The 11,871-nt window shown below is 39.9% G+C and overlaps 1 protein-coding gene across 2 annotated transcripts in view; it reads left to right on the top strand.

Moving 5' to 3' along the window:
* Positions 1-10,872, top strand: part of LOC126400421 (synaptosomal-associated protein 23-like) — a 23,942-nt gene extending 13,070 nt beyond the window's left edge. For both annotated transcript variants that reach the window (XM_050061090.1, XM_050061089.1), the window contains exons 3-8: positions 1,876-1,917; positions 2,693-2,741; positions 4,258-4,375; positions 6,668-6,841; positions 6,994-7,138; positions 8,464-10,872. In XM_050061090.1, the coding sequence (XP_049917047.1) occupies positions 1,876-1,917; positions 2,693-2,741; positions 4,258-4,375; positions 6,668-6,841; positions 6,994-7,138; positions 8,464-8,526 (591 nt within the window). In that variant the 3' untranslated portion in view covers positions 8,527-10,872. The remainder of the gene's footprint in view (positions 1-1,875; positions 1,918-2,692; positions 2,742-4,257; positions 4,376-6,667; positions 6,842-6,993; positions 7,139-8,463) is intronic.
* The last annotated feature ends 999 nt before the right edge of the window (positions 10,873-11,871 follow it).

Below are 11,871 nucleotides of genomic sequence, written 5' to 3'. Positions count from 1 at the left end.
TCCAGGCACCGCTGCGATATGAGTTAACCTGAGAGACAGCGGAGCACAAAGGCTCCGGAGAAGAAGCCAAGTTAGTGACATCCAGAATGGCCGAGTTAGCAAGATGAGCCAAGTTAGTGACATCCAGAATGGCCGAGTTAGCAAGATGCAGTAAGGACACGAGAGAGGGCTGCCCCCAACTAAGAATTTTCCTAGTTGACCAATAATCAATCAGTCAATCATGTCTTTATTGCAGACTCAGTGGTCCATAAAAGAATACAATACAAAAACATAAAATACAAAATATACATTCCACATAAAAGACAGCAGTCCTATATAAAATGTACAAAAATTAAAACAAATACAGGCTTTTATGCCAGTGCTCCCTGAGGCTAGATGTGTAGCGAATACAGCTCTTCCCTGGATTGGTTAAGGCCACAATGATGACGTTTTCTGACTCGTCAAGTCTACATATGCATTTGTAGATTAAGTTCCTTAACACTGCCTTCAAAGTATTGACTCTGGCAGCCACAAATATCTCACTCGCACTGCACCATCTAGGTTTTTTAAGCAGTATTCTCAAGGCATCGTTATATGCCACTTGAAGTTTCTGCATGCTTCCAGTAGTCGTCATTTAGGGCTATTAGTCAACTAGTCATGTTTACGATATTAATTATTAGATTATGTATTTTGGGCGGGGCAACACAATGGTTTGAGTTGAAGGTGTGAGAAAGAATAGTATCAGTAGCATTGTTAACACTGTGCTACATTACAGAGCAATATTAATTATAGGCCTATATTTTATCTACAAGTGCACGTCACACACTGAGCGAGCCGCCTGTTAATGACGCTGTCGGCTAATGGGCATGTAGCTACTTCCATGTTTCAGATGATACGTCATGTTTGTAGTCGACCAATGAAGATGAGTTTACATATCACCTTGGGTTCGTCCTTCACCTTCTCAAAATGATCCCACACTTTGGATTTCCTGCCCGACATGTTATTAACTAGCCTGTGGAATAACCGCAGGTACCAGCCCTGGAAATTAACCTGACTCCTGTCTGACTGCTGAGCATGGCCACTTCCTGTGTCTGTCCTTTCAAATTAAATTCTCACATGGTCCAGTCATATAGGTGTTGATTTATTTTGGCTAAGCAGCAATGCCAAGCGCTCTCTTGTTCTTAATTGAGAGGATTTCCTCCTTGTGTTTGTCTTATGGGATATAAGGTCATTAAAGCCAAATTACTGGATGTTAAATGAGATAATTCACTGTCATGGTCCGACCAGATTAATTACACTGTTTCCATGATGGGAAAGGGCATTGCAGTTTACAAGGAAATGATCTGCAGTATATGTTCCATCTTCTGTTATAATTGACGTTGTTAGATCTCTTGTTTGGTCACACCCAGAGTTCAGTCATTTGGTCAAATGCTGCTGCAAAACACACTAAAAGAAATTCAAATTGCACAGAACAAAACAGAACAAATGAGTTCTTCATTCTTCTTTCTGTGCTAATGTGTGTGAGATGCATTAGCAATGATTTTTACTAAATTGTGTTGGCTAAATTCAAAACTAGTTTCAGTTATTCATGCACAATGCCATCTGAAATAATACACCACACTCTCTCTAATAAAAAAATAGTATTAACTGTTTTTAATCATGGTTATAATGCATGTCAGCGCTGGCCATCTGGTGGAGCCGTGCCCATAAACAAATAATATTACAAGAACTGTTTGTGGAGTTTTTCTATAAACTTCACTAAAACAAAAATTGATGAATATCACATAAATGCTGTTTTGGTTATTGCTGTTTTGGAATTTTAAATTTGTTTTTATTAAACTTGCTCACCTCTTTTTTTAATTCTCTAACACGTCCTGTTTTTTCCCCTCTCCACAGTCACTGGAAAGCACACGGAGGATGCTGCAGATGGCAGAGGAGGTGAGACTTTGACACCTTGCTGCTGCTGCTGCTGTCACAAAAGCACAATATCATCTCACACGTAGCTGCTTTTAATGACCAGAAAGTGTTTGTTCATAACTGAAGCCCTACCTGGACGAGGATTAGGAACATTTTATTTAAATGACCTCTCACAGCAGAGTCCTAAAGCCACTGTTAATTATAGTAATAACTAACTGTTGATTATTTTAGATTCTGACAATATGGTGATATTTCAAGTCATAGTTTTACAAGGAAAAGTTTGCTTCTGTTATAAATGTACTTTCTGTGTTGAAATTATACAAGCCTGTCAATATCCTACTTAGCTCTTAATGTTGTGTTTACATTGGGCGTGAATAAATTAATTTATCCAACTAAATTACATGCAAAGTCAATATAAAGACACGATTAGACGCGGATCCCCACCTGGCAGCGTGATGGACACAATGGATGCGACACAAATGACATGAAATAAGAGGCGCAAGTAAGATGAGTAGTCCGATTTTGCGTCATGCACTTATTCTGGAGTTAAACAATCTGAATTTCAGCGACCAGTTTGTGCCGCGATAGCCAAGATGCAAGGTATTTGGGCACATGAAGCAAGTCACTACAAAATATTCTAGCGTTTAAACTAGCGCAAGTAACAAAAATTCACATCACATTTGGTGTGAACACAACATAATATGTCCAACCCTGATTATTTCCATTCTTTGCAACACATAAATTTGTCTGTGATCTCTTTATTGGTTCTGAATTTGTGTGACTCTTGTGTTTTCAGAGCAAACAGACGGGCATCAACACCATGGTGATGTTGGACCAGCAAGGAGGTAGATACACAACACGCACACTAGTTTTGATGCAGATGTTCCCACTTTTTGTTTCTCTTTGTCTGTGGCGAAGAGTGAATGGTAATGGTTAAGTTTAAAGAGTCACACAGACATTTTTTATTTGTCTTTGTTTTGAAATGAAGTGAGTAATGAAATAGATCACACTAATGCTATTACAATTTAAAGGTTCTTTTAAAATACACTAATATACACAACAAGTTTTTGTTGCAGCTAAAATAAACCAGATGTCATCGTGCTAGGATAAAAATGTCATGTAGATTTCATTATTTCAATAAGCTTTGTATTTCAAAAAAGTTCTGAACTGATTTAAGGGAACAGATTTCCTGTTTTGATTTTTACAGAAACACTTTTTTTCCACTTGAGGCAGTCAGTATCGCACAGGGAAGCTCTTAACTAGTTGTAGTGGTGTCTATAGAGAGGTTGCAAGGACAATATACTGCCCGAAGAGATGTTATTTAAGTTTGAGTTGAAGGAGTTTGCGTTAACCTCCCTTTGTGACTGTGCTGTGTTAATATGGATTCAGGCAAACAGCAAACTGGATATCATTTTAGTGGCCAAGAAGAGGATGGTAAAATTAGCTGAATCCAGCAGAGAATACTGGCAACAGTAACGGTAGACAGCATCGATGTCCAAAGTGATTGTCACAATTTGCTGTCCTGTGCGACAGATTTACAACCAGATATTACATAGATCCCTCACACAGGGAGGAAACGTGGGTGATCTGGACAATGGGAAGCTAATAATTTTATTCCAGCACCACCCAGTGCTTAAAATCCTATCAAGATATTACAAGAAAAACTGACATATGGCAGGCAATCAGCACAGAGCTGGGTGGGTGAAGTTAAGTTGTTGATAGAATTTAACATCAATTTTAAAGGGGAACTGCACCCCTTTTCAAAATTTGGGTAACACTTCACAATAACGTGACAAAAAACAAGTAGTTTACTAAAGTAACTGTAGTATACAGTATAAGAGCAGCGCATCACTGTAGGAGCTGATATTTAAACTCCCTGAATATTTGTGTGTGAGTGTGTATCAGTGTTGTCTAGAAAGATGTTTTATTGGTTGTAAATTCTGTAATGTGCATCCTGAAATATTGTCCAAACTAGTGTTTGTTAATGGTCCTCAGTTTTTCCTCAGGACTAATTATTTGTCTGTATTTGTGCCAAAATCGTTTTTTGTTTTTTCCCTGTAACAAGATTCACGTTCCCTGTTTTAGAAACAGGCATGTGTAATTACTTGTACTGCATTATGTTCTTTTTTTGTTATTTTTACCCCTTTTTTTCACTGCAGCAATGACCCAGTTATTGACCCAATTTAGGAAACCTCTCAGGGATCATTAAAGTTTAATTGAATCTGTTCTAAAAATGGATAAATAAAGGTGATGCACAAAACAAAATTAACAGTAAGGAGATCTCCTGGTGTATGAAGTGTACCTGGATACAGAGAAGGAGAGTCTGACACGGTGTGGTGTGCCTGTGTGTCTGTGTTGCAGAGCAGCTGAAGCGTGTGGAGGAGGGCATGGACCAGATCAACCAGGACATGAGACAGGCTGAGAAAAACCTGACTGACCTCTCCAAGTGCTGCGGCATCTGTGTCTGCCCCTGTGACAGGTACACCGAACACGCAGAGCTACTAAAGCCCCCGCATCACTGTAGTGTGTTGTTCTGCTTTTCTCTACTTTTTGTGTGCTGTGCTTGTATCTATCATGGTAATTTTGGTCGAGTTATTTCAGGAAATTCATTTCATTTTCACTGTAGACAGTGTTAGACTGTCAGGTGGAGCATCTATACAGCTTGGTTAGGGATGAAACTCACCTTGTGAAATCAGAGTTGGTCCAGTGTGTTTCAAAATATCTGCTCCTTGGATTAAAAAGTCAAAGATACTGGCTTGTGTACGTCAGGGATGGGTCATATATTAATTACACTCGATGAATCCTGGCTTGTTCCACACAGGATATTTAAAATGACTATATTGTGAACATTGAGTATAATTTGTCACGTCTTTCTTTTGAAGCCACCAACACTTTCTCCGTCTCACAGACACACACAAAAAAATAAGACTCACATACATGATAAGCCACATGAACTCCCCGCCCATCTAGACCTCAGACTCTGGTGTAAGCAGGCAAGGCGTGTTGTTTTGTGTCTGCAGGGCCCTTAACAGCAACCATTGGTTGCAAATATTATTATGATATGAACTGCAGAGCTGTTGGTTTGTCTCCAGCTCACAGTGAATAAGTCCTCACGATTATTAAGGTATAACTTTCTGCTAACTGCTAACAGTTAGCGGGCTGAGTGCATCACAAGAAAAGCACCAGTGTTTCCCCTTTGATTTATTTCATTATATCAGTTCTTTATTTAACTTTATTGTAACAGTATTTTATTAATTTTATTACAACAGTTTTTCATTTAGCTTGATTATAACAATACTTAATTTAACTTTATTAAAACAGAGCTTTATTCAAATGTATTGAAATAGTACTTAAACTTTATTTTGACTACTTTATTTCACTTATACTTTATTAATCTTTATAAAAGTACATTATTTAACTTTGTTATTACAGCTCTTCATGTAACTTCATTTTAACAGTTCTTCAATTAACTTTATTATAACAATACTTCATTTAACGTTATTATAACAGCACTTTGTTTAGATTTATTGTAACAATACTTCATTTAACCTTAATATGAAAGAACATTTTTTTACTTTATTATAACAGTACTTTATTTAACTTGATTACATCAGAACTTTATTAAAATTTATTGTAACAGTAGTTTTTTAGTAGTTTAGTATTTTAGTCGTTTAGAGTAGTTTAGAAGAGATTTTACATATATCAAGATATAAATCATGTATTACAATATAGCCTAAAAATTTATGCAATATTATTTATAGGCTCTTTTACCCAGCCCTGTTGTACATAAAAACAATTGTGAGCATTTTGGCGTAGAATTCTTTGAGTGCTGTTAACAGCTGTTGAAAGATAAAGATTACGATGCTGGTAAAACTGATAATACAGTTTATCAGCTGGAATTATTTCACTTGTGGATTCTGGGTCAGTTTTCATTAAATCAGCAGCTGTAATGCAGTGTTTTGCTCCTAACTGCAACAAGTAAGTGTTTTGAATTCTCCACCGCACCCTCAATATAGCAACAGCAGCCGATGCTCATGGGTATTGTGGTATTTACAGACAGCCACCATGCCAAACTAATGGTAAAAGCATGCTAATTGGTGGGCAGTCCATGAACCTATAGGATTGTTTCATCATCCAGGAGAGTCTGTGTGCAGTAACACTGAGAATATCAGTAAAAGAAACAAATGAAATGGGAATATTGAAACTGGGAAAATATATTTCCAGAGCCAGCAGGCTATCCCTCTTCACAACTCCATTATCATGTGATTGATCGCTTTCATGATAGTGCTCTGATCTGTGTGATTTCACATGAGAGGAACATACAAGTTTTCCCTATCCTTGGGAATGCTCACAAATTGTATACCCAATCATTATGAATGGGCAAAGAACGCAATTGTGTTACTGCTCTGTGCTGAGCTTACTCCATCAAACCCAAATGGACATGCAGTGTCAATGTGTGTGCATAGTAAGATCATATCTGGTTCTAAACACGGAAAACAAATCTCCCCTAAATGCTTTCACATTGGAGAAGAGGATTCTTTGATGAATACCATAAGATAAGGTAGGGAATCTTTTTTATTGTCCTCACGGTTGGTTGATGAACATCTGTGACTGCACTGATAGCTGACTTTTCACTGCACAAACCTCTTGTGGATGCTTTTATTTAGAGGGCTATGCTGTTGTATTTAAGTTAACATTCGTCTAGTTTTTATTTGAACCCCTCTGGATTTCCCGATTTGTGTTAACTTTCCATTTTTTTTTAATTCTCCAGGGTGTCGTCTATCGAGAATGACTCACGATACAAGCGTACCTGGGGTATTAAAGGAGGTGACGGAGACGTTGACTCCAATGGCTCAAAGGTTGTTTCAAGGCAGCCCTCAGGTGTTCGCAACGGCCAGGCGGGCCAGGTGAACGCCCCGGCGCCCTCGGGGCCCTACATCAAGAGGTGGGGTCCTGGTCATTTTGCTTCCTTGAAAATCTTTTACTGTAATGTTGATTTAGAAATGTTCTATTGTTTCCACTTGTCCTAGTCATAAGTTACAGATTAAGACACATTTGACAGACGTGGACAAATAAAAACTTAGTTTACATCCGCAGGATAACCAACGATGCACGCGAGGATGAGATGGAGGAGAATCTGGATGCAGTGGGCAGCATCATTGGCAACCTGAAGACTATGGCTCAGGACATGGGCAACGAGATCGACAAGCAGAACAAAAGCATTGACAACATCACTGAGAAGGTGAGTGTCAGTTGGGTTGTCCTGTTAATCTGTATTTTTATTTGTGTGATCATACTTCTTCAGCACATTCTGTCATTCAGACTTGCTTCCCTTCAAAATTAGAGGCACCCTGTGGAGTTTGTTCACCACTAGTAGCACCATGGAGAAATGTTTTTCAAGCTTGGCCCTGTTTTGTTTGTACGAGGATGCTCGTGCACAAGCAACGCAACACATCCTCCCCACAGTTTCACACTGTTCCACTAATAGATAGTTGATTGACTGTGTTGTTGAATGCAGAAGAAGACTGCTCATGTGCAGACATGGATGTAAACAATACAGGATGTAATGTTTTTAAAAATCAGTATTGCAACAAGGACAAAAATAAATGCATCCAACATATTTGTTTGGCCTGAAGGATACACACTTTGCGTTATGGTGAGAAGCAACGAATGTAAACATAACTTTGTTGTCAAGAAAACCCACACAGCATCTTTAAAGCAACTTTATGCAGCTTTTCCCTCTTAAGATAACAGTTTGAAAATCATTTAGATGATACGCTGATATGTAACTGGGAGACTGGCGCCTCTTTCCTCCCTAATCCACGGCCCTAATGTCTGTTTCTATGCTGTGTAACTTTGATGAGTTACACAACATGTGTACACACAGGTGTGAGAAAGAATAGTATCAGTAACATTGTTAACACTGTGCTACATTACAGAGAAATACAAAACCGTACTAATGAACCTTCATTAATATAGGCCTATATTTTATCTACAAGTGCACGTCACGCACTGAGCGAGCCGCCTGTTAATGACGCTGTGGGCTAATGGGCATGTAGCTACTTCCATGTTTCAGACGATACGTCATGTTTGTAGTCGACCAATGAAGATGAGTTTACATATCACCTTGGGTTCGTCCTTCACCTTCTCAAAATGATGATGCCCTGTGAGGATATCTACCAAATTAATTCATTTGCAAAGCAGATTTTTTCTTCAGTATTTGAGTCCTGCGTTGTTTACATCCATATTTACTTGGTAGCAGCCTTCTTCATCCCTGTTGTTGCAGCACTGCTGCTGCACATGTTGGTGCCTTACCTTCACCTGCACATCAGTGGAATAGTGTGAAAATATTGGCAGGACACTCGTCTGGAGTTAGTGCACAAGACTAACAAAACGGAGACCCACCCATGATAAACTGCTCATTGGCACTAGATTTTTTTAAAAATCTCCAGACACTTTGATATATTTTAAAATGCATGTAAAGTCAGTAAATGTCTCAACAAATACTAAAAAGTATGAATATTTGTACATCAGCCCCTGTTGATCTGTGTCTTCTTGCTCTTTCAGGCGGACATGAACAGGCTTCGTATCGACGAAGCGAACAAGAGAGCCAACAAGCTCATCAACTAGACAAGGAACCCTGCTTCTGCCAGTTTTATCCATCAACCTTGAGCCTCTGTCGCTACCCTCATACACACACTGCATATTTGCACACATGCACACACACACACACACTTTGACATAAAAAAAAAGAAATCCAGTCTGAAAGAATATCTCTGCCAGCAGTGTGCTGACCCTATGCTGCACTCAGATGTGAAAACAACACACAAACATTTCCACATTTTATAAATTGGACAACACCAACATTACCCTTTGGCACACGCATTCATAGACATGCTGGACTTTGAGAAGCAGCGTGGGCATCAGAAACTGCACCACAGAGGAAGTGACTGACTGCCTATCACTGCTGTGCGATACCAAATATGCATCAGGCCTGTTGTATCATATCTCAATATTCACGTGAAGGGAAGTAGCACAGGTCAGCTGCTTTTCTTTGTTTCTCAGTTTTGCCTTTCAGGAACTATGAAGTGTGTGTCTCTGGTTCGTATGGATGACGGCATGGATACATGCTCATCAGCTGTCGTTTAGTGATATACAGCACAGCATTAATTACTGTGTCCCTCCTGTCGGTCATATCTTGATACAGCTACATCTAGTTTAATCATAAAACATAGACTTTGAAAGCATCTTATTCAAATCCTTACTGGTTCAACGTGTAATGAATTAAATTTATTGTATCGTGTATTGTTGAGATGATGTGCTTATTTAATAATTCCTTATCAAGCAGAAATGACTTGTGAATAAAGTTGTGTTTTTTAACACTTTGTTCTCATGTCATTTTTGCCATTTCAGATGTAAAAGCTATTTCAAAAAAAGGAAAGAAAATTAAATGTGCTTTGGAGTGAGTCACGGCAAATCCTTTCATGCTGGAATTCAAAGCACCTACCCCTGAGTCATGGCAATTTAATGTTGTTAAAAATTTTCCAACGATAATAAGTCAAGGTTGTTGTAACTATTCGCAAGTAGATTGTGAGGCGCTGAACTGGTGTGAGAATTTAATATATACTAGTAATCACTTGTCCTTCAGAATGTGAAGGAGGGTCAGTAGGCATCGGGAGGAATGTGCATCGTTAACTCCTCCAAAGCATCTAGTTTATTTTATAATAACGCTGAATATGTGAAGCATGACAGCGGTTGAATAACAGATTTGTCATCAGCGGATCGACTGCTGTACTTCTTGTTTAGTGCCTCTCGCTGGTTTCTGCTCTCACCGCAGTGTTGATGTAAATACTGAAACATATTGTCGCTGTGTATTAATTGCCTTTAGTCATTCTGTTAATCTAATTTCATTCTTCTTTCTTCGTCACCTCCTGGTTAATAGAGATTTATGGCACCCAAGAGGAGATTTAACAGCCTATGCAGGGCTCCTACACAAGTCTGGTAATGTGCGGAAAATTAATTTCCTCAAGTCTAATAATTGCACAGTCTGTAAAAGTATGAAAACAAATGTTCAGTTCGGAAACGCACGGCTGTACATTGTTTAAGCCGCCTTCGTTTCTCATATCAGCTTACTAGGTTGTTGTCATCACGGTATATGCAGCAGTTTTGTCATAATGAAAACGACCTGGAATGTTAAAAATGAGTCTGTTAGAAATGTTTGTGTGTGTAGGAGCCCTCTCACTGCCTCATAGATGATCCATGGCTGTGTTGTAACAGCCACTGTGTCACAAACAGCTCCTCTTGCATCTGCTCTGTAAATAGCCAGTTTTCACAGCAGAGCTGCAGTAAAATCATAATATCTGACGATGGAAAGCATAATTTGTTTTGTCGACGCTGTAGCCAGGCTGAGAAATTACTGCTGGCAGCAAGATACAAAAGCATACATGTAAATGAATGATGTTTTAAGGGGTAAACGTGGAAGCGGGATAAGTCCTGGCGGGCGCTGTTAAGGCCTCTCGCTGTGCAAAATTGGCTAATGATAAAGTAGTACAGTATGCTGAACATATCTCTGGTATGCATCTTCTGGCTTATTTGTTTTGAAGAAAAATAATTTGTATGCTCTGCCGCAGGCGTACACCTATTGAGTCTGTAAAGATTGAAATGAACTGTTATTCAGGGCTTTGTATTGCTATAAGTGATCATCCTCACTCTGTTACTTGTCAGCTGAGATCTAATTAGTCCAGCCTGAGGCTGACTCGCTGTCTGGAGGCTGTTTATTCATTGTTTTACCAACAGCCACTGGAATGTAAATCCAACTGGTTCTTTTGTCGATTTTTGAATATGTTCATAAGCAGCTCGTCTTATCTGAAATTAGCTCGGTGAACAGGTGACTGTTCAACAAAGTCAAAACTGCCTCTTGTTTCACACCTGCCTCTGTTTAATTGTTTGTATTCAATAAATGTATTCTGAAAGTCATGTTATTGCACATTTTCAATGTTTAAACAATTAGAATTACATCCATCCATCCATCCATCATTTTTCACCAGCTTATCCAGGGTCAGGTCACAGGGGCAGCAGGCCAAGCAAAGCACCCCAGACGTCCCTCTCTCCAGCAACACTTTCCAGCTCCTCCTGGGGGACCCCAAGGCTGTCCCAGGCCAGATGAGATATGTAATCCCTCCAGCGTGTTCTGGGTCTGCCCCAGGGCCTCCTACCAGTGGGAGGTGCCCGGAACACCTAACGGAGGCGCCAAGGAGGCATCTTGATCAGATGTCCGAACCACCTCAACTGACCCCTTTTCAATGCGAAAGAGCAGCAGCCTTACTCCGAGCTCCCTCCGGATGTTCATTCATTTTTTTCATTCATTTTCCATAACTGCTTATCCTGTTAGGGGTCACGGGGGGGGCTGGAGCCTATCCCAGCTGACATTGGACAAGAGGCGGGGTACACCCTGGACAGGTCACCAATTATCACAGGGCTGACACACACCTAGTTCTTTGGACTGTGGGAGGAAGCTGGAGTACCCGGAGAAAACCCACGCTGACATGGGGAAAACATGCACAACCTGGATGTCCGAGCTCCTCACCCTATCTCTAAGGCTTTAATTTCCAGACACCCCATGGAGGAAACTCATTTGGGCCGCTTGTATCCATGGTCTCATTCTTGGGGGTTGGGACGTAGATGGACCAGTAAAGCTTCACCTGCCGATCAGCTCCCTCTTCACCATGATGCTCCAGCACCACTTCAGAGGCCACACCAAACCACCGATCCATCTCACGCCCCATTCTACCCTCACTTGTGAACAAGACCCCGAGATTCTTGAGCTCCGTTGCATGGGGAAGTAACTCTCCCCCAACCCGGAGTGTTCATTTAAAATCGGCAAAGGTGCAACTTCGGACATGACAGATTCAAATGTCAATAAATAAACCCAGATCGTTTAGTTTCAGGAGTTTATTTTAAAGTTTATTCTCTCAA

Source organism: Epinephelus moara, chromosome 14 (assembly GCF_006386435.1).
Source record: "Epinephelus moara isolate mb chromosome 14, YSFRI_EMoa_1.0, whole genome shotgun sequence".
Lineage (NCBI taxonomy): Eukaryota > Metazoa > Chordata > Actinopteri > Perciformes > Serranidae > Epinephelus > Epinephelus moara.
The sequence above is the reverse complement of the archived record's forward strand: the minus strand, read 5'-3'. Positions and strand labels throughout refer to the sequence as shown.